The 27,168-nt window shown below is 57.4% G+C and overlaps 1 protein-coding gene across 9 annotated transcripts in view; it reads right to left on the bottom strand.

Annotated features, from left to right (window-relative positions):
• The window catches only part of PLEKHG5 (pleckstrin homology and RhoGEF domain containing G5), a 53,091-nt gene that overhangs the window by 6,245 nt on the left and 19,678 nt on the right, over window positions 1-27,168 (bottom strand). For 3 of the 9 annotated variants that reach the window (XM_065935855.1, XM_065935854.1, XM_065935858.1), the window contains exons 2-10: window positions 23,060-23,136; window positions 4,716-4,845; window positions 3,181-3,283; window positions 2,743-2,803; window positions 2,290-2,381; window positions 1,724-1,860; window positions 1,312-1,457; window positions 536-751; window positions 268-456 (exon numbers count right to left, since the gene is read on the bottom strand). In XM_065935855.1, the coding sequence (XP_065791927.1) occupies window positions 268-456; window positions 536-751; window positions 1,312-1,457; window positions 1,724-1,860; window positions 2,290-2,381; window positions 2,743-2,803; window positions 3,181-3,283; window positions 4,716-4,845; window positions 23,060-23,136 (1,151 nt within the window). Of the gene's footprint in view, window positions 1-267; window positions 457-535; window positions 752-1,311; window positions 1,458-1,723; window positions 1,861-2,289; window positions 2,382-2,742; window positions 2,804-3,180; window positions 3,284-4,715; window positions 4,846-6,389; window positions 6,710-11,174; window positions 11,365-12,283; window positions 12,443-16,816; window positions 17,356-23,059; window positions 23,137-23,608; window positions 23,629-27,168 lie in introns of those variants that run through there. The other 6 variants (XM_065935857.1, XM_065935856.1, XM_065935859.1 and 3 more) reach the window with 5 other exon arrangements.

Here is a 27,168-nt window from a genome sequence, read left to right as displayed (position 1 = left end):
CAGGGGAGCAGGTGGAGTGGGCCCACACACCACCTTTTTTCCCATTTGAGACACAGGGGCCTCCCAAGTTCTGGGCCAGCCAAGTGGCGCACCACACTTTCACCTTGCCTGAGTTCCTCCAAGCTGGTTAATGATGATAGCACCCTGGCGGGGCTGTCCTTGGAACATCCTGCCACCCTAGGAAGGGCCCCGTGGAGTGGGGCAGGGGTGATCATGCCCCCCTTTCCCTGAGGAGGGGGGAGCTGTGGGCAGGCAGGCGGCACCCACCTCGTGCCCGTCAATGAGCTCCCGCCAGCTGTCCTCCAGCCGCAGTCCAGCGTCATCCTCATCCTCCTCTTCGTCACCTTCTTCCTCCCAGGAGTCATGGTCAAAGCGCAGCCTCCGGGGCAGCCTGGGCAGCCCGAAGAGGCCGTAGGCGTGCAGCTTGCCCTCCAGCTGTTCCATCTTGTCCATCTCCTGAGAGGAGACCCGTGGTCAGGGTCAGGGGTCAAGGGTCAGCCAGCTGCCCTGCCCCAGGGCACCCGGGCCCACATACCCGGCCGTAGGCACTGGTGCTGGGGCCTGAGCTGAAGAAGCCACTGAAGCGACTGGCTGCCCGGTTCTTCCAGCTGTCACTGCCGCTGCTGCTGCTGCTGCCGCCACTGCTGCTGCCGCTGGGCAGAGAGCAGCTGGAGGGTGTGGGGGGCTCCTGCCCAGGGATGCTTGCCTCCCCCAGGAACTCTGACATGTTCTTGCGTCGGCGACCAGGGGCCTGGCCGGGGGGCAATGGTCAGGAGGCAGGTCTACCCTGACCCCCACGGCCCCACCCCACACATTTCCAGGACCTCAAACCCACCTGGGACGCAGGAGGGTCTCTGCATTCCCCCACCCTGTGAGGCCACCTCTCCTGAGGCCTACACATGCCCTGGGGGCTGGAAGGTCCAGACAGGCACCCCTGGGCCACGCCTCCCCCCACCGCCAACCCCAACTAGCAGCATGAAGCACTTGGGAGAACAGAGAGTCACACACACTCGGGTGCACTTAGAAGCCCACGTCCAAGTGGATCCCTGACGAACGTTCACGAGCACAGCCAGTGACACACAGCTTCGCTCCCTACACAATGCCTGCTTGGACACACATGCTCAGACTCCTCATGCATGAACACTCAGAATTCCCGGGCCCATCCCCCTGCAGTGGGGGGATCCCCGTACACCCCGAGCCAGCCCCATTTCCCAGAAGGGGGAGGAAAGCCCCCAGCAGGAGCAGCAAGGGGCCCAGGTGACCTCCCCTCTGGCCCCTCCCCACCCTCAGCCCTGACACAGCCCTCCTCACCAGGATATCCAGGCTCTCCCGGCGGCTCTGGGGGTCCACCCGCTCCTGGGCCGGGGGTCCGGCCCCGGCTTGCCGCAGGATCGGCAGACTCAGGGACTTGGAGTCCTTCACCCCCTGCTCCACCTTCCCCTCGTCCCCTGGCTTGGCTGGGGAGGCATGCGGGGACAAGTAAAGGTCCTCAAAACCCAGGCCAGTGGAGGACGAAGCTCCAGTCCTCTCTCTCCCCGGAGAATCCAAACCAAGGCCTGGCTGCCCTCCCCCAAAGCCCCGCCCTGCCAGCACCCAGCACAGCCACCCAGCAGAGACACCTGTATGGTAATGAGCCTGCTCAAGGCCATGGCCGACGGGAACCTGAGCTGGGAAACAACACCCTCCCCAGAGGACCCAGTCACGCCCCACATCCCCTGCTCACCTTTGACCCGCAGGTAGTGTCCCCCAAACCTGTAAGCCTCAAAGGTGAGGGACAGGGGCGTGTTGGACTGGTCCAGGTAGATGTCCACTTTGCCCAGTGCAATGCCCTTCCTTTCAAATACTGGCAGCAGCACCTCCCTGCCCCAGGACAGGAGGTGTGTGTGTTGGGGGCCATCACATGAACCCCCCACCCTGCCCAGAGCCATCACATGAACCCCCACCCCTCCCCCCAAAGGAAAAGGGAGACCCTTTTCCTGGATCACACCCAGGTTTATACATGCACACACGAATAGGAGGTTCACATGTGTATATACAAGCCAACACACCCTCGCCCTCACACGTTCATGTTGACACACCAGGGCCAGACCCTGTCACATGCCAGTCCACGCCCCGGGGGTGAGCCACGCCCATTCAAGCATGGTTCCCAGGCCCTCACTGCACATGAGTGGGGTGTCCTTGGGGGAGGATACATTCGTTTACAGGCCACCACACAGACACACAGTCATACCTGCTGAGGCCACACCTGCCCCCCAGATCTGTTCTCCCCTCAGCCCCATCAAGCCCTACCCCAGAGACTTCTTCTTCATGGCTGGTACAATCTCCGTCTCAATATCCACGTTCAGGTCAAATTTCAGGGTGAAGCACTCCTTGCTTGGGTCCTGAGCGGACATGCATCTCAGCGTCTGCACCCCTCGCACCCTCCCCTCCCCACCCCAGGGTCCTGGTGAGCACAGGGATCTCCCTGTCCTTTTCTGTCCCAGGGAGGCCGCTGGCAGCCCTCCTGCTGGAAGCAGGAGCTCCTGGAGCATCCCCCACCTGAGCTAAGGTGGGCAGGGATGGGCTGCAGGGCTGGGTGGCAACAGAGAGACACGCTCACTCCACGCCCCATCCCTGGTCCTGGAATTCAGGGCAGACAGACCCAGCCTCGGGAATGGAAAGGGCCCAGAAGGGACAGAGGCTTGGGGCGGGGGGGGGGGGGGGGGCGGGGGGCGCTGCTCTGCCAGCCTGGGGACTCCTTACATCTGTGTGTCTCCTCCTGGCTTTCTTCTTGGAGAGTTTCAGGCCTGTGCTCTTTCGGTCCCTGTAAGGAAGCCAGTCAGGGCAGAGGTTGGTGGCATGGGTGGGCTCTCATCCAGGTAGGATGTGGGTAGGCCCCCTCTGGTGACCCACCCCTTGCTGAGTGTAGGTGGCCAGGTAACTCAGGTTGGCTCAGGCAAGCAGGGGTGGAGGTGGGGAGAGGCTCACAAGGAGCTGTGCGCCCCCTAGTGGCCAATCCAGGAGTCATACCCTGGGTCCCTAGACGGGTGGAGTCTGCTCCCAGAGGCCCTAGAGGCTCACCCTCCAGGAATCTGGGTAGCAGCAGGGGCGTGGAGGGATCTCTGGTCCCTAGATCTGTGACCTGACACCCAGCCTTGGGAGCCCCCAGGTGTCTGCTCCGCTCACCAACCCCTCACCTACCCCTTGCCATCCATACAGCTCTCCTCCTCCTCCTCCAAGTCCACAGCAGGACTGGTGCGTGGGGGGCAGGACCGGGTGGACACATTCCGAGCCAGGACAGAGCCTGTGGAGTAGAATGGGAGTGGGGTTGTGCCTGCCTCCCTGTCCCCGGCCCCCTCCTCAGTCTTCCAACATGGTAGTCTCCAGAGAAACTAAAGCCGGCTATGGACCCTGGGACCCCGCCTCTCTAACAAGCCAGGGCCTCTCAGTTCAGGAGTCAGTCACTGCTTAGCATTTATCCATCCCCAGAACCAAGAAGACACAAGGGGCCTGGGATGACACCCTGGGTGATGCCCTGTGCCCAGTACAAACCCACCTCAGTTTACCCATCTATGAAATAGGCATAAAGAAGCACTGCCTCTAGGATTGCTGCAGGGAGGGACCAAACTCCATGGCTTTCTTGCAAGTTTCCCCTCCCTCCTCCCCTATCTTGCAGGTCACCACTGTGACCACACCCAAAGTCCCAGGGGGCCCTGGGGAACAGTCCTTTTGTCCCTCTGACCAGCTGGGGAAGGAGACAAAAGCCACCTCAGCACAGTCAGCTGGCAGTGGGACTGGACCAGGTGCCTGTTCAGCAGGAGGGGTCTCTTATTTCCTGCTGCAAGTTCCTTCTGACCTGCCCACCCCACCTCCCACTGCCTCTGTCTGCTGGCTGCCTGGCTGGAGGATCTGTCCAGAAATCCCCTGCCTGGAGGAGAAGACGGAAGGGCTTTCTCCATGCTGGCCCAGGCAGGGGCGGGCCCATCAAGAAGGACCTGGCCCCTAGAGGAGATAGGCTGGCCCTTGAGCTGGGCCGGTCCCCAACTTTTCCTCTTGTTAAAAAACTGGCAGGGGGGAGGATGACAGGAAGGGATAGTTAAGGAGTTTTGGATGGACATGTACACACAGTTGTATTTAAAATGCATAACCAACAAGGACCTACTGTATAGCACATGGAACTCTCCTCAGTGTTATGTGGCAGCCTGGAAGGGAGGAGGGCTTGGGGGAGAATGGATACATGTATAGTATGACCGAGTCCCTTCCCTGTTCATCTGAAACTATCACAACACTGTTAATCAGCTATGTGTGCGTGCATGTATGCTAAGTTGCTTCAGTCATGTCCGACTCTTTGCAACCTCATGGACTGTAGCCCACCAGGCTCCTCTGTCCATGGGATTCTTCAGACAAGAATACTGGAGTGGGTTGCCATGGCCTCTTCCAGGGGATCTTCCCGACCCAGGGATCGAACCTGTGTCTCTTATGTCTCCTGCATTAGCAGGTGGGTTCTTTACCACTTTCTAGCACCACCTGGGAATCCCTGTTAATCAGCTACACCTCAATACAAAATAAAATGTTAAAAAAAATAATTGTGGAACAAAAGGGGCAGCAGTGGATTTGGGTTTCATTGTTCACAGTTGACTCCTGTCCTTCTGGTGGCCTTGTCAAGATGCCTACAGTTACCAGGACCCTGTGCCCCCAGGTAGGGGCTCTAGGGACCGGCCCCTCCCTGTGCTCACCTTGGGGGGGCAGGTCGAAGCGGACGTGCCCATCGTAATGCATGGCGCTGTGGAACTTGCTGTCACAGACCTCGCAGAGGTTGAGGGGGCCCCGGTGGTGCAGTTGCTGGCAGTCGGCGTGGTGGCATACCTGTGTGGGAAAGGATGGGGGTGGGGTGGACCCAAAGCCCTGTGGTACACGGGGCCCCTGGCTGCTCTTCATGTCCAACCATCCGTGTTCCAGAGGGGCCTGTGCTTATTAATTTATTCATCAAATGTTTCCCAAGCACCTACAAGGTGTCCATTCTGGGGGATGCAGAGACAGCAAAGCCCTGCCCACAAGAAACAGCGCCGAGTAAGTAACCATGAAGCAGGTGCTCCCAGGGCCTCTCCCGGAACACAGGCAGAAAGGGCCCCAAAAAGTGAAGCTGGGGCTGCCAGTCACTTGGCCCAACTCAGTGTCTTCAAACAGAATGCCTCCCTGTCCTCCGTGCCCAGGGCCTCTGCCCTCAATTCTATGACCTGTGCAGCCCCCGAACAGCTGACCCCCGTGGATTTCTAAGTCAGGGTGTGGAGGGGCTTATGGAGGAGTCAGGGAACGATGCTGGCATCTGGGTGCCTATGTGGGACCCATGGGCCGTTGCTTAGTGACGTGACCTCAGATTTACCCATTCACTCCAGTCTGTTCTCATCCCCATCCCCACGGATGACCTTCCTATCTCCTCCATCCCCTAAGCATCCCACACTCACTCCCTACTGACCCACTGCCTACTTTTCCAGGGAAACAGAAGAAACTCCATGAGCCCCAACCACCACAGCCACCCACCCGTCCTGGGCTGTGAAGGCTTCACCCTGCCCCAATCCCAGACCAGCCTTCCACCGAGACCCACCTCTCACCGAGTCCCACCTCTCACCAGATCATTCCCATGGGCAAACCAACCCATTTCCCCAGCTCCAGCACCCCCTCCACTTATAACTAAACTCTGTAAAATCAGGCATCCATAACCACCACTTTCTGTTCTCTCCCCCCAATACCCTTTCTTTCCCTCAACTTTTTGTTTTAAAATCATTCAAACCTACAGAAAGTTGTAAGAATAGTACAATGACATCCACACACCCTTCTAGCTCTGCCAGTCGTTCACGTTTGCCACACTGCTCGTGACACCCCTCCCCTGGTGAGGAAATCAACACTACCTGGGAGCACAGATGTTCTCGTGCAAAACCCCACACAACTCTACGTGTGGTCACACTCAGGGAAACTCAGAGGTGATACTTTATCCAACTATAGTCTACCCTGGCATTTCCACAAGTGTCTAAATAATGTCCTTCATAGAATTTTTTTTCCCCATATGGTATCCAATCAAGGATCATATGTACAGATGTTTGGCTATGTTTACCCCTTTAAGAATGAATGTCCTGGGACTTCCCTAGTGGCTAAGACTCCGAGCTCTCAAGGCAAGGGGCCTAGGTTCAATCCCTGGTCAGGAAAGTAAAGTAGATACCACATGCCGCAACTAAGAGTTTGAATGCCAAAACTCAAGATCCTTCATGCCTCAATGAAGATCAAAGATCCTGAGGGATGCAAATGAGAACCAGTACAGCTAAATAAATAAATAAAATATACATATATATATATATATATATATATATATATTTTAAAATTAAAGAAAAGAATGAATGTCCCACATTTTCTACCCTGTTTTTCAGGACACTGAAGTAGCCAGGCCAGCAGTTTCGCCGAGAGCCCTTCCTTCTGGATTTGTCTGGGGGTCTCGCACAGTTTGCTGTCGTTCAGTCGCTCAGCCATGTCTGACTTTTTGTGACCCCATGGACTGCAGCATGCCAGACTTCCCTGTCCTTCACTGTCTTCTGGGGCTTGCTCAAACTCATGTCCATTGAGTTAATGATGCCATCCAACCATCTCATACTCTGTCATCTCCTTCTCCTCCTGCTTTCAATCTTTCCAAGCATCAGGGTCTTTCCAATGAGTCAGCTCTTCGCATCACGTGGCCAAAATATTGGAGCTTCAGCTTTACCATCAGTTCTTCTAATGAATATTCAGGATTGATTTCCTTCAGGATTGATTGGTTTGATTTCCTTGCAGTCCAAGGGACTCTCTATGGTATTCTCCAACACCATAGCTCAAAACATCAATTCTTCTCACATAGTGCAAAGATGAGCCTATGGGCAGGGACGACAGAGAGTGGACTATTTCTCCTTCAGCATGCCCAAGTGCCAGACCATCTGGGGATCTCACTGTATCTTGTTTGTTTGCCTTAATATTTACTTATTTGGCTGTGCTGGGTCTTGGTTGCAGCTGACAGGCTTAGTTGCCCTGCTGCATGTGGAATCTTAGTTCCCTGACCAGGGATCGAACTCCTGTCCCCTGTATTGGAAAGTGGATTCTTAACCACTGGACTACCAAGGAGGTCCCCTTGCTATACTCTGTAAAGGTGTGTTCTCTCTCTGTAATGAGTAGATACAGGGCTTCTCTGCTGGCTCAGTGGTAAAGAATCCACCTGCAATGCAGGAGACACAGGTTCAATTCCTGGGTCGGGAGATCCCCTGGAGAAGGAAATGGCAAACCACTCCAGTATTCTTGCTTGGAAAAGCCCATGGACTGGGGAGCGTGGCAGGCTAGGGTCCATGGTTTGCAAAGAGTTGGACATGACTTAGCCACTAAACCACCAATGAGTAGGTAGTCCTGGGGTAACACTTTAAGATAGCCTGCTCCCCAGTGATTGCACACTCCAGGGCTTTAGTCCTCACTGATGGCTTTTGCCTAAATCAAACTATTACTACAATGCTTGCAACTGGAGATTTTCTAACTTCTATTTCCCCTCAGATCCTCTCCCATCAATTCTGCTCCCTCCCCAACTTGCTCTTCTAAGGTCTCTGTTGACATCCACACTTCTAAGTCCTCTTGTCTATTCTCCCGAGGCCCAGCATTTGACATGGTCTCTTGGAAACCATTTCTTCCTCGGCCCCCAGGACCCATGCCTTGCCTATTCCCTCCCCTCTCAGCCCCCTTCCCTGCTTCCTGCTCTCTCCCCATCCGTGGACCCCTCCTCATTTTACCCACACCCACTGTCCTGGGGAAGGCTCCCAGGTGATCTGTCCAGTGGGGACCAGGGCCAAGACTCTGGACCCACCTTCTCCATCCTCCTCCTGGATCCCAACAAGCATCTCAAACTTAAAAGGGCCTCACATGAGCTCCTGAAATTTTCCACATGGCTCTCTACCCATCTCGATTACTGCCAACATCTTCCGACTATGCTGATGTTATGAGTTGAATTATGTCCTTCAAAAAGACAGGTTCGGGGTATTCCCTGGTGGTCCAGTGGTTAGGACTTGGTGCTTTCACAGCCACGGGCCTGGATTTGATCCCTGTCTGGGGAACTGCTGTTGTTGTTTACTTGCTAAGTCACATCTGACTCTTTGTGTATGTAGCCCATCAGGCTCCTCTGTCCATGGGATTCTCCAGGCAAGAATACTGGAGTGGGTTGCCAATTCCTTCTCCAGGGGATCTTCCTGACCCAGGAATCAAACTTGCATCTCCTAAACTGGCAGGTAGATTCTTTACCACTGAGCTACATGGGAAGGCCTGGTTGGGGGACAAGAATCTCACAAGCCAGGCGGCACAGCAAATTGTTGTTTTTTTTTTTTAAAGATAGGTTCAGTCCTAACCCCCAGCACCACAGAATGTGCCCTTGATGGAAAGAGGATCATTACAGATGTCATTAGTTAAGCTGAAATCATAATGGGGTCTGTGATCACACAGGATAGAGTATGGAGTAACCATATGACTGGTATCCTTATAAGAAGAGAAGAGACACAGAAAGGGGACACATAGTGAGAAGCCATGTGACAACAGAGGCAGCGACTGGAGGCATGCACCTACAAGCCAAGGAATACTGAGGAACACTAGGTGCCAGACGCTGGAGGAAGCAAGGGAGAATCCTCCCCTGGTAACTTGCAAGGGAGAATGACCTGACCACATCTTAATTTCAGACTTTTGGCCTCAGAACCGAGAGAATAAACTTCTGTTGTTCTAAAGCCACCCTGACTTGTTATGGCAGCCCCAAGAAAATAACATATTAGGCCAAAAACCTTGGGGGTCACCTGTGAGCCTTTTGTTACCCATCATCCAGGCAGTCTAACACGTCTTCAGGCGCCACCCTTAATATCCATAGTTTCAAACCAGCCACACGCTCCAGGCCAGCTTAGCTCCCATCGCCTCTTGGCAGGATGACAGGGCCCCAGAGCTGGTCACCCTACACCCATCCTTGACCCCAGCCTATTCTCCATGAGCAGCCACAGTGGACCCAGTTCAAAGAGGAGTCACACGAACCTCCTCAAAACCCTGCAAGGGCTTCCCATCTCCCACCAAGGCAGTGACCTCAGGGGCCTCCAGTCCTGTTCTCCTAGCTCCTTCCACTGCCCCCACCCGCCGGCCTCCTGCCTTCCCTGTAATTGGGCTTCCCAGGTGGAGCTAGTGGTAAAGAACCCACCTGCCAATGCAGGAGACAGAAGAGACATAGGTTTGATCCCTGGGTCGGGAAGATCTCCTAGAATAGGAAGTGGCAACCCACTCCAGTACTCTTGCCTGGAAAATCCCATGGACAGGGGAGCCTGGCAGGCTACAGTCCATGGGACCAGAAAGAGTCAGACACGACTGAGCCACTGAACATGTATATATTTATTTATTTGGCTGCGCTCAGGGTCTTAATTGTGGCATGCAGGATCTTAGTTCCCTGACCAGGGATTGAACCCAGGCCCCCTGCACTGGGAGAGCAGTCTTGGCCATGGACCACCAGGGAAGTCCCTTCTCCTGCCTTCTCAGACACGCTTCTTCAGACATACCCCACCTCTGAGCCTTGGCATCTGCTAATCCCTCAGCCTGAAACGCTTTCCCCCAGACACTGAAATAACCAGCCACCTCCCTTCCTGCAGACTTTCACTCAAAAGTCACCATCTTTCCCTTCTAAGGTTTCATTCCTCCACATTCACTCCCTGCCCCTGCCTTCTCTACTTAACACCTTCCACTGGCAGGCAGTCTGTGCGTCTCACTTTGTTGCCTCCACACCCTATCAGCTCTACAAGGACAGCAGTTTCCGTCTTTCAGGTTCACTGACTGATCTCGTCCTAGCCATTCAATAAGCACTGGTTTGATTATTAAGTAGCATGATAGAGGACCACTGGAGATTTGGGCTGGAGAGAGCCTGATTAGGCATCTTCTTTAGTCTTTATTGAATTGGTTACAATATTGCTTCTATTCTGTGTTTTGGTTTTTCAGCCGAAAGCATGTAGGATCTTAACTTGTTGCTTTGGTTCCTGTGTTCCTTCCACTCCTCAATCAGACAGAAAAAGGAATATGGACACAGAAATGTCAGCTGGCAGGGAGCAGACTGAGGTCACTTGTTCCAGGGGGTCTGGGCCCTGGGCATCATGGTCCACATTTCCAACAGCAATCTGAGAGCCAGGTACCCCCTACTGCCACTCCCTTCCTGAGTGGTCTTCAAGTGTGGTCTTCTGTCCTGAGGCAGGGTGAGTGGCACTCTTCAACTAGAGCAGCTGTTTCTCTCTTCACTTGACCTGGTGGTGGTGGTTTAGTTGCTAGTTGTGTCTGACTCTTTTGAGACCCCAAGGACTGTAGCCCACCAGGCTCCACTGTCTATGGGATTTCCCAGGCAAGAATACTGGTGTAGGTTGCCAATTCCTTCTCCAGGGGGTCTCCCTGACCCAGAGATCCAACGCGGGTCTCTTGTACTACAAGCAGATTCTTTACCAACTGAGTCACCAGGGAAACCCTCTGATCTACTGTTAAAGAAAGTGTGAAAACCCCGATTCTCCTCCATGGCTCTGCACACATCCACATCCACACTTGGCCTCCCCAGGGCACTCCTGACAGAGGGCTGGGCTTTGCGGATGCAGGAACCCCTGCAGTGAGCATCTCTTCCTGACAACAAATCCGAGGAAGCACTTGTCCTTTCTCCCCAGGAGGCTCACAGCCGGCCAGCTCAGCAGCCCTCTCGCCCTCTGTGTCCCGCCTGGCAGTCAGTCTGGCACAGGTGCCCCTTCCTGACCCCTTCCAGGCCTCTAGCGATTTCCCTGACAGCTTCATTTTTCTGATGCCAGGCTTGGCATTGGGCAGTGAGGCTGTGGACTGACCAGCTGCCCAGGCCCTGGCCTCACAGTGGGTGGCGGGGGGGTGACATGGCAGGAGCCATGATAGGTTGTGGGTGTTCTGGGTTCGGGGGGGTGGTTCTCTGGGAGTCTTCCAGTCCAAGCCCTTGGTTCTATGCCACAATCTTGTTTTAAAACCTAACCAGTATATGTGCTCCCACCAGGCTTCTCCATCCATGGAATTCTGCAGGCAAGAATACTGGAGTGAGTTGCCATTTCCTATTTATAATACCTATAATACCACTACATAGCATACAGATTGCCACTAAATAAATATCAACTGAATGTACTAACCAATAGGTGGGCTTTGCAGGTAGCGCAGTGGTAAAGAATCCGCCTGCCAATGCAGGAGACAAGAGTTCAGTTCCTGGGTTGGGAGGATCCCCTGGAGGAGGAAATTACTACTGATACTAAAGCTAATTTTAACAAGAGTCCAGCTGCTGGCTTACCTCCTTCCATCCTCCCAGCAGCCCCCAGGCTCAGGGACACCAGGATGATGTGAGAGTCAGGCTAGGATCTGAAGCAGACGAGTATTCAGCGGGTTGAGGATGAAGTTCTGAGAACCCCAAGGGAGGGAGGCTGAAGCAGTGCCCACACTGTCTGTTCTCACACCTCCATCTCCAAACCCCTGGGTCTTTACCACTCCCTCCAGGGTTGCGGGTCTCCCCATCACTAAAGCAGGGTAGCCCCTTCCCAAAGCCAGACTCTTGAGCCCCTTCTCTCAGACCCAGGGTCTACTCCCCACCTCCTTGCTGCCCCCTCACGCCCCCCACCCCCACCACTCTCTGAGGGCAGCAGCGACCCTGCCAGCCAGGGAGAGACAGCAGGGTCTGGGGCCAAAAGTTCTCAGGACTCAAGCCAAAGAAGCGAGAGGGGATCCCATGGAACAGCTAGGTCACACTGCATGTCCAAAGGCAGAGAATGGGCGGTAACTTTACAAATAATAAAGGGGCCTGGGCCTTTTGGGGAGCACGAACGATCAAGGCTGACTCCCCCAGGGATGGGGCGTGGAGAAATCAGTCTTCCCAGTCCCACCAGGGTGGCCTCAGAAGCAGGAGTAGGAGGGGTGTGGGCAGGGCCTGGACAGAGGAAGGAAAGGGGAGGGTGGCCAGGGCAGGGCCTGGGACCCACAGGTGTGTCCGGAGTCAGCCCCAGACACAAAAGGCCGGGGTCTGGCGGTCCCCTCCGCTGCCTGGCCCCCTTGGTGCCAGGGTGGGGGACACATCTCAAGCCCCCAGCCCCTCATCGCCTCCCCAGCTCCTCCTCCCCAGCCCCGCACTCCCGCGGTGTGCACCCCGGGCAGGGGGCTGGGCCGCCGAGTACCGGATCCACTTAGAGCGAAAAAGCACTTAGGAGCGAAAGGGCACCCGCCCCGCCCCCCGCCCAGCCCCCCGCGCCCGTACCTGGCCTTCCCCGTTGCGGTCGCGACCCCCTGCCCAGCCGGGCTCGGAATCTCGGGAGGGCAGCCCGGGGCTCGGCCTGGAGGCCGCGCGGCGCCCGGAGACGCCGGGTCCCGTCCCCATGGCGGCCGGAGGAAGCGGCGGTCTGCGCCGCCCGCCGGACAAAGCGCGGAGCCCCGCTTCCTGCCATTGTGCGGCCGCGCCCGCCCGCCGAGCCCGCCGGGACCCCGGGGGGCGGGGAACACCCTCCCGCCGGCAGCCCCGCCCTGACCCCCAGCCCCCAACCCCCACGCAAATGTCCCAGGCTCAGAGGGTCCCCCCACCCCCGCCGGGACCTCCTTGAATGCTGGGGGAAGGGGGACCCGCCGGTGACAACCCCCCTCACCTTGACTGCGGAACCCCGGCCCCGCCCAGTCCCGCGGGCGCCCCATTTTGCTGTGACCGCCACCACCCCCCCCCCCAACGCGAACGACTGGGCATGGAGGTCCCCCTGGCCAAAGGGCATCTTAACTCCCTCCCGCCAGTCCTGGGGACCCCCTCCCCAGAGCCTCAGCCCGCAGGACTTCTCCCTGCTGTGAGGGAGCTTCCTTAATGCTGGTGGCAGAAGAGGGGGGACCGGACCAAGGACACATCACATCTCCCTAGGGGTCCTCGGGCCCCGCTCCCTGTCCAGCCCCGAGGATATCTGACTCCACTTCTCAGTCTCAGCCACACAGCCGGCGCTCAGAGGCCTTCTTGAGGGTCATCTTAGTGCCGGCCCGCAATCCAAGAGACCGCCGCCTCAGAGACTGAGCCCGGGGGACCCCCGCTCCCACTGCCCACGCCAGGCAGAGGAGCAGAGTGAGGCTGGTGACCACAGGAGGAGGCGGCAGGCGGAAGGCAGGTGCACGGGGCGGAGAGGGTGGTCTCTGGGGTGCGCCCAGGAGTAGCGTGACAGGAGGCGTCGGGACAACCCCACAACCCAACTCAGCTTTCCACGAAGCCCCTGCTGCTCCAGGCTGGCACCCACCGCCCCGCACCCCTCCCCGGCTCAGGGCCACGCGGGAGCTTCCGGTGCCCTACCGCCAGAGGGCGCTCATCAGAGGCTGAGAGACGCAGACCCGGAATGGGGTGTGGTGCCAGGGTCACCACTGTAGGTCGTTAAAGCGCTTTCACACTCACTCCCGGGAGGTGGAGGCCGGCACTGTTATCCTCGCTCATCGAGTGGGGGAGAAAGTGACGGAGAAGTGCACAGGCCGACTGACACCCAGGCTTCTGAAATGGCCTCCCCAGGGCACTCCTCAGTACTCACACGCTGTCATTAGCCCCATCCCCTAGACAGCTCCCCCTCAATCTGGTTCTGTGGGGGGAAGAGGGTCTCTACAGGTTTTGCAGGGAGCAGCAATTTATCCATCTATCCTGGCCAGGACGTTCCATGGCTGTGTCCCCTCCCACATCCTGAGCGACCCTCTTTCCACACCATAGGCAAATCTTCTAAAACTGAAACCTGATCATGTCACTCCCCCACCCCCCCACCAAACCCTCCTGTGACTTCCCATCTTGCTTAAAATAAAATCCCAATTATGGCCTGGCTCCTACCTTGCCCCCCACCCCCGGCCGGTTCCACAGGGTAAGCCGCCATGCTGGCTTCCTTCATCCCTACAACTCACTGAGCTCAGAACCTGCTCCTCTGTGTTCTGGAACACCATGTGCCCTTGATCTTCCCAACAGCTGGCACTGGGCCCCAATTTAAATCCTACCTCACCAAGGAGGCCGTTACTCTTCTCTCCAAATAAACACCCCCTTACCCCAGGACTCTCAGTCCCCTTAAATTGAATCATTTCCTCCAAAGCATCTATTTATATTATGACCTGAAATTATTTTCTTTGTTCACTTCTTGATGATCACTTTCCCCTGCTAGAATATTCTCTCCAGAGGCTAGCAGTCTTGGCTGTCTGGCCCATGCTTCATCTTTGGCATTTAGAACAGTCCTGGCCACAGGTACTCCGTGTAGACTAAGATGATGAATGGACGAATGAAGACAGAAGGAGGGGCTTCATGCCAGAGAAGGCCAATGGGGCCAGGAAGGTCTTGGCCAGGATGCCCTTCCTGTGGCCAACGGTCAACAACACTTTCTCCATTGCCTGTCCACGGCTTCTCTCCATCCCCTCCAGCATCCATGACCTTGGCTTGCTGGCCCAGGCAGGTCAGTTTCTACCTCAAAGCCGGGTGGTGTTGCCCAGGCCCCCTGCCCCTGCCCCCCAGGCCAACCTCTGAGCACACCTAAGTGCCAGGCCCATGCCAAATCCCGTTCACTCTTCTCAGGACCATAAGGAGAAGATACTGTTACTATCTCCATTCAACAGACAAAGACACTGAGATTTGGAAAGGTAAAATAACTTGTTCTAACAGCAGATGCCCACTGGACCACTCCCGTGAGCCTCAAGCACAGAATAGCCGTAGTGACATGTCGACCAGCCAAGCAGTGATTTGGGCAGCAGGGACGTGAGGTCCACCCTCCTTGGGGACAAGGGGGATCCCCAAGCCCACCAGTCTGTGGTAGCCAGGTTGCATCGAGTGGAGACCATCAGGACTGGCCAGGACAGGTCCCCAGAGGTCACTGGAGTGACCAGGTTCTGGCCACCCTGAGTCATGCTCCTGCTTGGGTTCTGCATCCAGGGCTGGGACTGCTCCTTGGAGGGCCAGGGCCCTGCTATCCCAGGGCCAAACGTGCAGGGTCAAGGAACCTATGGAGCAGGGGAAGAAAGGAGCCCTACACAGGGAAGGGAGGAGGCCTCGGCAGGCTTTGAGGTTCCCACCTGCTCGCTAAATAGGGAGCTGAAACAGCCCGTGAACAGGCCCAAAAGGTCCCAGCCCCTGACTCTCTGAGGAGGGGGCCCCTCCCTAGCCCAGCCCCAGCTCCAGGCTCATGAGTCAGGACTGGCTTGTTGAAACTGATACCCAGAAACCAGATGCCGGGGCTGATGAATAATGGAGTCTGCAAGGCAGGAGCCCCCTGCCACTCCCGCCCAGCACCACCTCCCCAGCCCCAGAAAAGCAGAGTCCTGTGGGCATCCCCTTCCTCACAGTGGGTTGAGGCCCCAGCCTGGTCTGCAGTGGGAGAGGGGAGGTCACAGGGCTGGGGCCTGCTCTGTCCACAGGAGACTGGACTGGAACCAGGAGTTGGGGCTCTCTGGCCAGGGGGACACTCCTGCCCAGGGGCTCCCTGCCCAAGCTAAGCTCCCCTAAGAGGTTCCCAACCCTGAGGCTCCATCTGGCACCTTGGAAATCCAGGGGTGGAGGCTGCATGCATGGGCACGTTAGCCAGGGAGGAGTCGGCTCTGCCAGGCTGCTCTCCTCTTCAAACAGCCCATCTGGCTCCTCCCTTCCCCTAGGCCTGGGCCTCACTGCTTGTCCTCTGGTTCTGGGGTCCCCCTGGAGGCAGAGCCTGCTCTAAGGACCTGCCCTGTGCTGGGCAGATGGTAGGGGTGTAGAGAACCTCTCTGCAGGCCAGCTCCATGCCACCAAGTCCAGAAGCCAGTGAGCCCTCTTCCTCCCCAGGGAGCCAACCAGCTGGGACCTGTGGGTACTAGGTGGAAAAGGAGAGGCTGTGTGGTCCATGAACTTTGACCCCTGCCCAGGCCCTGCAGAAATGTGTCCTGGAGCTCCGGACCCCAGCCCGGAAGCCTGCACCTTCTCCTGGCACCTCTTGTTTCAGAGCCACACAAAAGGCTCTTTGGGAGGGAATCGGGGAGAGGGCATAGGCCTGGACCTGCTTCTGGGGTCCACTTACCTACCTCCTGCCCTTCCCTACTGTGCAAAGAGGGCACTGACCAGTTCTCTAGAATTCTCTATCTAGGATGGCTGCTGGGTTCAAATGTGTGTCTGGACTCTGGCAAAGGAGCAGAGGAATAGTGAAACAAATCCTCCCAGAGCCCTCCAAGCCTGGGGAAGGAAGTGGAGGAATCGGTAGGGCCCGAGGCCCCTGGGCCTCCACGTCCTCAGTCTTTCATCAGAGCGGCCAGGGTCTGTCCTGGCCTCTGGGTCTCCAGGAGACCCATGAGTCCTCTGGCTCTCTCTCTCCCCTTCTCCCCAGCGAGGACCAGGCCAGACCCAGGCGGCCCGAGGCGCAGACTCTCGCGCCCCCTGCCGGCCTCGAGAGGACTTTCCGCTTGGACCGTCACGGACGCCCAGATGCAGCGAGGTCGCCGAAACCACCTAACCAAGCCCCGCCAAATCCCCTTCGGCACCCCTCGCCCCACCAGCAGCCCTCACACCAGGGCTGGGTCCCTACAGACTCCTCACGGCCATTTCTCCCAGCCGACCCCACCCTAGAGTCATTGTGGGGGCGGGCGCTGGAGCCCATTCCACCCCAAGTAAGTAGAAGCAGAGCCAGTGGCGCCTGTTGACGGCCACCTGCAGGCCCAGGGCTGTGTGGGACCCTCGCCCTCCCCTCCCTCCACTATCCCCCCTCCCCCAACCCCGGCTTCTGTCCATTAATTCAGAGGGAGTCTTGGCTCCCGGACCCACCCCCGTCTGAACTCCCCCGAGACTCACCTAGGGACACGGGTCTCCTCCCCAGTGGCTAGGGCTCGGGTCAAGACTGCCAAAGCTCCGAGGGGCCTACAGGACGAGGGCCACCGGAACCGCGGGGCGGGCTCGGTCCGCTCTGCGCCGGCGGGGGCGCGGGTCGTAGGGGAATTACGGTAGGCCGGCGCGGGCGCTACCACCTGGGCGGGCCGGGACGTACCAACGGCTCGCCCGGCTAGGCCGGGGAGGGGCTGCGCTCCCGGGAAGCTCCGGGAGCCCCACCCCGCGGCCCAGGGGTGGCTGGAAGGCCGGCCGGCTTTTGGGGGTAACCTAGGGTCCGGGCTGCGGACAGAGGTAAGGAGGTCGTTGTCACTGTCCCCAAGCGGGTGCCTTTACAGACCTGCAGAAAGTTCAAAACCTGCACTCTTTGAGGTGGGCTTAAAGAAAAGAGCTCGCCCTCCCACCCCCGGCGAGGACCAGCGGCAGGACGCTGCCCCCCGGGGTCCAGAAGGAGGCACCCGCAGGCCCTGCCCGCCCCGGGAATCGCCCCAAGCCAGGCTGGCTTCCGCTGGATTCTGAACTGCGCCCTCCGCGGCGCCTGAGAAACGGGCCCGCCTAGCTCCGTGCCTCCCTCTTTTTTCCTGGCCCACGCCTAGTAGGTCCTGAAAGAGGGGCCCATCCCGCCCTTCGGTGGTTCCTGGCAGATTGCGTTCAGAATAACTCAGCGCTCAGGACTTGAGGTGGGGGGAGTGTCTGGGGATACCCCGCCCCAAGCACACCTACCCCCTTCCCTAGGGAGACTGGCATGATGGGGCTGCCACCCTCTACTCCCAGCCTCCTGGTTCAGACCTACTTGCATTTTCCCAATTCTAGACCATCTTCATCAGGCTCCCTCCAGACTACCGGAGACTACTCCAGAGACCCCTCTTAATCGGAGTCACTGTCCTTAGCAGTGCTGACCTCCCTGGGGCTGGTCCACACTAGGGCAGCTCATCTTGGCCAGGTCACATGTGTGGGTCCTCTGTCCCGGCCTCTGGGGCACCCCAGACCTTCACCTTCTCCCCTCCAAAGTACTTAACCAAAGCCCCAAAGTTCCACTTGCACTGCTTCCCTGGTCCTGCCCCAGTCTCCAGGCACACACGGGGCTGCCCGGGATCTACAGCTGACCAGCATCTCCAAGGACCAGCTACCTCCAGAGAGCCCAGAATCTGGCCATTCTCAAGGGCGCCTGGCCTTTACCTCTTACCCCCAAAGCATTGCCCAGGAGAATGAATGACTCCTTCTTCCATTAATCACCACATCCTGCCCACTCTTTCTCCACAAGGACCTCAGACCCACCCCTTCCTCTGCCCTGTGTCCACTGGTCTTCATCTGACAAGCCTTCCCCTAGACATAGACACCACCCCTCCCCGACTCATCCCTGCCACCTCACAGCCCAGTGTTAAGCTGGAAGGGAAGTCTGAGGTCATCAAATCCAATCTTCACTCTCTGCTTAAATTGCCTCTAGCAATGGGGTGCTCACTACCTATGTATCAGAGAACAGCTTCAGCTGTTGGAGACTCTTACCTTTACTGAACCAAAGCCCACCTCCCTGCCAGGGCCCTTGGGAGCTCTGCAGAAAAATTCACCCCGCACTCCTTTCCTCCTGACAATTTGTTAGAAATGGTAGGCTCTGAGGACAGACAGACCTGGTTGAGACAGACCCAGGCAAGTTATTTTCCCTCTCTGTTTCTCTGTGTCCTGTCTCTGTGATGGTGTGTCCTTGCTGCACAGGGTGGGGGTGAGGACTAGGTGAGGTCCCCGTGGAGAAGCACTGAAGCTGAGCCTGGCACACAGTAGGTGCTGAGAACACAGTGGCTGCTAGAACTGATACCTTTAAGGATGATGCCCTGAGGGTCCCATCTCCAAGACAAACACCCCAAGTCTTCCATCCCCTCAAATGTTGTTCCCTAGGCCAGTGTCAGCCCTTCTCTGTGTCCCCTTGTGACCTGTGGTGCCCTGTACAGACTTCCATCAGAATGCCCAGATCAAGGGGACTCTGCCCTGTGGTTAACTTGCAGGAGGGTGGGGACACCCACCAGGTCATCACCTGGCCCTCTGGGAGGGAGGGAGCAAACACTTCCTCTGAGTCCCCAACAGGACACCTGCCCTGGGGACAGGATAGCTGTGCAGTAAACATCCATCTGGCTGGGTGGGGTTGGTCAGGTCTAGGATGGAACCTAAGGTGGTCTCAGATCTCAGGGAGAGAAAGGAGGGCATGCTGGGAGCCTAGGGGTTTCTCTCCCCCCTGCACACACGATACACACATGATCACAGCTAGCATCCTCTTGAACACCACAGCAAGCCATGCTCTCTGCTAAGCACTCCACAGGTGAGCCCTCTTTTAATTCTTGTCACAACTCTAGAAGCCTCAGCTTCCAGATGAGGAAACTGAGGCTCAGAGGTAGACTGACTTTCCCAGGGTCAGGCAGTTGGAAAGGGGTAGGATGTGACCCTGCAGTTCCCAGGTGTGGGTTACTCCATACATCTTTTAAAAATATTTTTTTTAATTTATTTGGCTGTGACAGGTCTTGGTTGCGACACACAGGATCTTCAATCTTCACTGCAGCATGTGGGATCTTTAGCTGTGGCAAGCAAACTCTTAGTTGCGGCATGTGGGATCTAGTTCCCTGACCAGGGATGGAACTTGGGATCCCTGCATTGGGAGCACAGAATCTTAGCCACTGGACCACCAGGAAGGTCCCCTACCCTATACATCTTCCTCTTGAAGAAGTGTAGGGACACCACCTCCCTTCATGGTCCCCAAGACAGGTAGTTCAGACACCTCACCTGGACCTCAGGATGCTCCCTGTTCAGTTTTGCCTACCTTTCCCCATCCCCTGAGCCCTGCTCACTCCTTCCATCCCCAATATCCGTCCCCACCCCAACTCAGCTTTCTTCCATCTTAATAAGCCCTAATTTCTCTGGACACCAGCAGCCACCTCCAGGAAGCCCATGCTGGTTATCTCCATTCCCCTAGAGTGAACTCCAGGAACAGGAGGGAGGAGTGGGGTGGCTGATGCATTTCAAAAGCCCCAGCAGCCAGAAGAAGTTCAAATAAAACCTCAAGGGTCGGGATGTCTGTGGCAGTCCAGTGGTTAAGGCTCCATGCTTCCAATGCAGGGTTAACCAGTTCAATCCCTGGTTGGGGGACTAAGATCCTGCATGCCAGACCCCAAAATAAATAAAAACAAAGATGTAACCAAACCGAACAAGCAAACACAAATTCTCGGACTTCCCTGGTGGCGCATTGGCTAAGAATCCACCTGCCAATGTAGGGGACACAAGTTCAATCCCTGCTCTGGGAAGAGTCCACATGCGGAGGAGCAACTAAGCCTGTGCAAATAACTACTGAGCCGGTGTGCTACAACTACTGAAGCCCGTGAGCCCTAGAGCCCATGCTCTGCAACGAGAAGCCACTGCAATGAGAAGCCCATGCACCACAACGAAGAGTAGCCCCCCGCTCTCCGCAACTAGAGAAAGCCTGTACAAAGCAATGAAGACCCAGTGCAGCCAAAAAACAAACACACAGAAAAAAACCCTCAAGGGTGGGCCCGGAAGTAGAAGGGTCCAGCCCGGTTGAAAGATGGCCCTTCCCCAGGGCAGCCTGGGGGGGCCAGTCTGACAAACCCAAGTCCTCACTTCCCTCCTCCTCCCTGGGGGCCTGGGATCAGCTCCAGGAGAGCAGGACCTTTGTTCCCCGGGAAATCTCCAGGCCTAGAACAGGGCCTGGCATGCCAGGTGCTTCAGGCTGATTTGCTGAATGAATGAATGATGTCATCTCCTTCAAAACGCTAGTCACATCCTGCTAGCGGTCCCTAGAATGGCTGGAGAGGACAGTGAGAATGAGGTTCTCCATCTCATTCCAGGCTATGCTTGGCCAGTCATGCTGTGTGACGTGGGCTAGTTCTTTCGTCTCTCTGAGCCTGTTTCCTTATGTTTCACATAGGAATGATAATAACGCTTTTCTTCTAAGGTTCTCACAAAAGTTCAGTGAAACAAGCGTGAGGGCCTAACAACCTGCCTGGCACGTAAACATGTTTGGTCACTGGTGGTTCTTATTATCATCAACAATAGGATATTCTTTGCTCCTCTCTCTCACCAACCTGGGTGTCATTCACCTCCTCTGACCTTCTGCTCCAGCCTGCTCCTACCCTTTGGAAGACTTGCCTCTTGCTCCTTGTTTTCTGCCTCTGCACTTCTGCCTGTGGCAGTTCCCCCTTTCTGGACTGCCCTTGGCTTCTGCTCTGCCTGTCCACGTTTTCGGGCTTACTGATAAAGAACTCGCCTGTCAGTGCAGGAGACATAACAGACACAGGTTCGATCCCTGGGTCAGGAAGATTCTCTGAAGGAGGAAATGGCAACCCACTCCAGTATTCTTGCCGGGAGATCCTCATGGACTCCTGGGGATCAGGAGCCTGGCGGGCTACAGTCCATGGGGTCACAATGAGTTGGACACGACTGAAGCAACTTAGCATGCAGGCACGTCCACATTTTCACTCCCATCAGAGGCCACCTCCTCCAAGATGTCCTCCCTGACTAGACCTTCACCTTTGATTTCTCAGGCATCCTTGTGGCCCAAGTCTGTATCACCTGTCCCAAAGCAGGTGCCACCAGCGATAGAACTAGGGTTCTCCCCCTGCAGGCTGGGTGATGGTCTGCTGCTGATGCCAACGTCAGCCATGTTGAGTTGCAGGCAGCCCACGGCTGGGCTGGAGTTGAGACCTGGAGGCTGCAGAATGCCCTCAGGTACTCTGACACCAACTCTCATCTCATAGGCCTCACCCCTGCCCCTGCCTATGGCAGCTTGTGGGTCTGCCTGGGGCGCAGCTGCCCACAAAAGAGGCTGGGTCAGTGTGGCCTGCCCCCTTTACCACCCCTCTGGGTCAGGCAGAGGCCCCAAGGCTTCACAGGCCCCTGGAAGGATGTAACTGAGGGTAACTGGGGCCAGATTGTTGCCAGGAGCCCCCATATGGGGGAGAGGCAGCCAGCCAACACCAGAGCCCTGATGCCAGGCACCATCCATGCCAGCAGATTGCATCTGACATCACAGCCGCCCCCTTGCCGGTGACCACGGCAACTGGAAGCCTCCCCCTCCTCTCCCCACCCCCAGAACAGCCCTCCATGTTCCTTCCAGCCATGGTCTTCCTATACAGAATGTAAGCGGCTATGTCCGGGTGGAAGGGTGTAACAGGGCGGCATCTTTAATCTCCTGCAGCTGCAGAGCTGAGCTGCACAGTGGCTAGGAACAGGGCTCTGACACCACACAGATCTGGGTTCTGGGTTCAAATCTCAGCTCTCCCACATCCTAGAGACGCGTTCTTAGGTGAGCCGCTACCTGTCCACTGTAAATGAGAATAGTGACGGGACAGTTGTCAGAAGGCCAGAGGGAGGAGACAAAGAGTCCTCAGGGCCCGGGGTGACACAGTAAGTTGTGGCAGTTACCACTACTGTCCCTCAAATGCGTGCGGGGAGGGGCCCAACCTGGGTTCCAGCCCTGGCTGTCTCTCCTGAGCTGTGGGGCCTCGGCCAAGTCACAGGACCTCTCTGAACCTTGGTATCTTCATCTGGAAAACAGGGCAACAACCCACGCCTTCCCAGCAGAGCTGCCACAAACAGCACATGAGGCACAGAGCCCAGCACAGACCAGGCAGAAGGCCCCCCCCATCATTTTTATCTGTATTCCTCTTGTTTTGTCCACTGCTAGCTCCCAAGTCCTGATACTCCAGGACCACTGGGCCCCCTCTTCCCTTCCTCATCCCCAGGCCTGCAGTCACTGTCACAAAGTCACATAGTGTCCCTGACCCATGCTCAGGCCTGAAGAGTGGCCTGGTGACCCAGGAAGAGTGCCCATGGGGCACTGGAATGGAACCCTGGTTGCAGGGTGGGGGATGTCCCTGCTTGCTGATTCTTAGCTTCCTCATCAGTGACATTGAGCAGCAGTGCCTGTCACCTCAGGGCTCTAAGGACCACAGGGCAAGAAAGGGCTGTGAGGCACCCCCGCTCTGGCTGCCCTCATAGAAGTCCCCCCACCTCTGCTCTTTCTGAACTAAGGTCAGCCCCTCTGCCTCCTAAACCAGCCATCCTGCAGCCCTGCCCACCCCTGAACCCAGGCCACACTGTGGCCAAGCCAGCTGCACCCTTGCCAGGGCCCCATGGATTTCCGGGCCTGGATAGAGCGGGTGGTTAGCAACCTGCCCCAGGGGCCCCCAGGACCGCCAGCCTCCCTACCTTAGCAGCCCGGCCCTTGTCCATGCAGTCAGGGTTCTGACAACGCAGTCCCTTCTCTTCTTCCAGGCTCCGGTCTTCTGCAAAGGAGAGGAGAGGAGGGTTACTAATTAGGCGGGGCCCAGGGAGGGTGCGCCCCAGGCAGGGGCACCCTGGCTCCCCGGGGCCCCAGGAGCCTCCCGACCGGAGGACGGGGTGGGGCGGTCTCCTCAATGCACCCTTCAAAGGAGGGCAGTGTCCCTTTCTCTTTTAAATGCCAACTTATCTGCACGGGAATCTGTGTGCAGAGCCCTTTTCTTGTTGCAGCTCCCTAGGGAAATTATCCAGATTCCAGGGGGAGAAAACATCTTTGGAAATGAGCTGCTCCCTCTCTCTGTCCCACTGGTGGGGGGTGGGGAGGGGAGGGGGGGTGGCTCAGTGACCTTGGGGCCTCAGGGTTCCTGGGAGATTCCTGCAATACAGTGAGGGGAAGGGGGACTCCAGGGGTCCAAGATCCCTTCCTACTCCTGCCCTCCACATCCCACCCGCAAGAACCTGGGGTGGTCCCCTCACCCGCTGTCCATCTTTGATCCAGAACTTGGCCCCCTCCAAGCTGCCCCTCTTCCTGGGGTGCAGCAGCAGAGGGGACAGGGAAGAGGGGCAAAGAGGCTGCTCGCCCCGGCCAGCTTGCAGGGCCAGGGGAAGGGGTGACGAAGCGTGCCCCGACATGGGGACAGAGTTTGGACCCCCACAGCCCTGATTCTGAGACCGGTGTCTACCTCCCATCTCGAGCAGGCCTTCCCCAAAGGAGGGGGCGGGCTGAATCCCCGCCTGCCGAGGGGAAGGAGCCGGTCCTGCCCTGCCCTTGATCTCTCCCCTACCCCCACCAACTCCCCGGCCGGCCCGCGATGCCCCTCGCCAACGCCCCTCCCCGAGCCGGCGCGGAGGCGGCCAGGCCAGCCGGCCTGCATGGCAGGGCCGGGCCGGGCCGGGGGCCCCACACTCACCCATAGAGGAGGCGTGGGGCGGCCGGGAACGCGGGAGGGGCTGGGGGCGCTGCGGGTCGGCGCGGGGGGCGAGCGCGACGGAGGCGGGGGGTGCGGGCGCCGGCCGGGTGCCTCGGGAGAGGCCGGAGCGCTGCGGCCGAGAGACCCTCGGCGGTGAGAGGCGGGGCGGGGCAGGTGGGCGGTGGGAGGAGCGGAGTGGCGGCCCCGCCTACGGGGCGGGACTCTGCGCCCCACCCCCCGCGCCCCTCCGCCCGGCGGCCCGCTGGGCAGAACCTGCACCCGGCGGCGCGGGGCATCAGCCGAGAGGACGCGGCGCACCCTCCCCCTCTCTCTGAAAAGTCGTGGGTGTGACTAAAAGCCATTCCTTCGCCACCCCCAAGTCGCTCGGCCTCGCAGCCACCTCAAAAGAAAACACCTCTGTTTTTGATGTGATTAGGAGACATTTTCTCAATCTCCTGGAAAGTGGAAATTAAGGCATTTTAGACAGCTCTGCTATTTCCCCTCGTCCGAAAGGTACCATCTCAGTGGAAATGATGCCTTCTTGTAGATAGGCACGCAGGTCAGGACAGCTCCTGGTTTCCTTTGCCACCCGCCCCCAGCAGAGGCCTCTCTTCTCATTTAGAGATGCTGTCAGGGATGGGGGTAAGGGTTCCATAAGTGGAGGGGACCTGGAGACTACTGTTGTTTTATTACTATGATCTTGGTGTTGTTTAGCAATTTAAAAACTTTATGAAAGTGTAAAATAGATAGGTATAGAAAAGTGCAGCTCTCATGAGTACACAGCTCAGTAAAACTTTCACAAAAATGTATTCATGCAAAATAACTAGCACCCAAGTTAAGAAGTACAGCATCACCAACCCCTATGTGGAAGTCTCCCTCAGGGGGGCTGTCAGCTTCTCCCCTCCTGAACTCTCTTTCGATTAGTTTTGCCTGATCTTGTAGTTTATGTAAATAGCATCACAAGATACTTGGACAGCATCTTAATGGTTCCAGAACACTTTGAACTACAGAAATGGAGCCCTGGGAAGGTGGTGAAGACTCTCCCAAGGTACTCAGCATGCTCCTAAGCCTGCCCAGACCCCATCGCACCTGGAGGTAGGTGCTGGGGGACCCTGGGTAGATGAGCCCCAGGTGTGGAAGCTCCCCCTGGGGCCTGGATCTCTCTTCCAAAGGCTACCCTGGTCCCTTCCCCAACCGGAGTAGGGTGCCTGCCTTGCTACATGTATCCCCCCCTTTCATGGACTGGCCCTTGGGGACTCACGGGTGACCAGGACCCGGTCCCTTCCCTCGCAGACTCTTGGAGGAGGGAACAGTGACGGATCTCAGGTCTTCTGGGTTCTCTGGATTCACTCAGCAAACACACAGTAAGTCCTTGGAGGGCCTACCTTGTTTGTGTCTAGCCCCGAGCTGGGCCCTGGGGACTCATTGGTGACCCTGTCAAGCCTCAAGGAGCTCACGTGGGGCCCAGTGGGCAGCAAGGCCCTTTGAAAAGCAGCAGAGGGGGGTGTCGAGAGGAGGAGGCTGTGTGCAAGAACAACTGCACAAGGGTCTCCATCAGTGTCCTGAAGCTTCCAGGGTGAGAGGGAAGCGACGGCACAGCGTCCCCCAGTCTGCTCTTGGTGAGTGTGAGCCTGGGGTTCTGAGAAGGGACCCCGCTGACTCTCAGCACTCTCAGGCCACCCCGCCTCACTCAGTTCACAGAATCACAGTTCCGATATCCATCTCGGAACCCCTGCTTCCTGAGCTGTCTGAAGGGCCAAGGATGCCTGTCCTGACTCTAGCTTGGGGGCAAAGATAGCTGAGGTAGGAGACAGTCCTAGGAGGACCCTGATGGCCCTGTCCCAGTCCTGCCTGCCAGGACGTAGCTGGCTTGAGGGTGGAGTGGAAAGCATGGCCCTTCTCCACCATCCAGCAGCATCCCCTCTGTCACTTGGGCTTCCAGGGACCTGGAGACCTCAGCCAGCTCTGGGGGAGTTTCCCATGCACCCTCCTCAGTCTGGGGAACTCAGTCAGATGAGATCTGCTTGTGTATCTGAGTCCGTGGGTTCTCACAGCTCAGGGCTGGGGTTGGGTTCTAACATCCTTTGTCCCAAGACTTCTGGATTCTGGCCCTAAACTCTGCAGGCTCTGGGCTGCTTCCTCCCCCACAGGGACCTAGAGCTGCCTTGCCAGCTCTCTGGGTCCTGCCATGACCACTCTAGGCACTGCAGGGCCAGATTGCTCTCAACTGCCATGTGGCGCTTGTGGTCCTAGAGTTCTTTGTCCCGGTTCTTCCAGACACTGGGGTTCTACCTGGCTGATCTCTCTGGCCTGCAACACCCCCCATCTGGTTTCAGCCCCCTCAAGGTGCTCAATCTGCTTTCTAGACCTTCCCCCCCACCGCCCCTCATGAACTGCTTGGTCCCAGCCCTCTGGAGTCTAATTTCCCTGTGCTTCGCACTAAAGCTACAACCTCCTAGGGTCCATGAATGCTTCTCTCCCCAGAAACTCCAACCAATGAGGACCCTGATAGCTCTCAGGGCCCAGATGGGGGCCCCTGGGAGCTGGGGAGGAATCAGGCACTGGGACAGACTGTCCCCCACCTCCAGGACTGCCATGGGCTCCCCATCAAGCATGTTGCCCCAGTTACAACCCTGCAGAAAGAGTGCCCAGTAAGGGGGAGACGTTGTCCCAGGTGGCACATATTCTGGACATAGTTGACTGGGACAGAGACGCCACCTGGTCCAGCCTGTTCAATTCAGTCTGCTCTCTTGAGGATTTGAATTGAGATGGGCAACTGCTAGTGGTCCTGCAGCCCTGAGATCATGGAGAGTCTGAGTGGGCAGAGAGCCCCATAGTCAATGGGGAGTAAGACCAAGGGGACCCATAGGAGCAACTGGTCAGTGGAGACAGCCCTAGAGCTGAGAGGCAGGGAGAAAGTGGCCCTGTGACCGTGGGGCAGCTCCCGGGGGCCACCTCCACCTCCTGCTCTTGCTCCCCCCAGGGTCCCCACCGCGGGGAGTACCACTCTGACTTGAGTCAGCCTGTGCGGGTGTCCGGCTGCGGGCCCTTAGCCATCACCAGGTAGACCTGGAACTTAGAACTTGCCGCCCACCCCAAGGTGCCAGAGTCTGTCTTTCTCAGTCT

Source organism: Muntiacus reevesi, chromosome 5 (genome assembly GCF_963930625.1).
Source record: "Muntiacus reevesi chromosome 5, mMunRee1.1, whole genome shotgun sequence".
Lineage (NCBI taxonomy): Eukaryota > Metazoa > Chordata > Mammalia > Artiodactyla > Cervidae > Muntiacus > Muntiacus reevesi.
The sequence above is the reverse complement of the archived record's forward strand: the minus strand, read 5'-3'. Positions and strand labels throughout refer to the sequence as shown.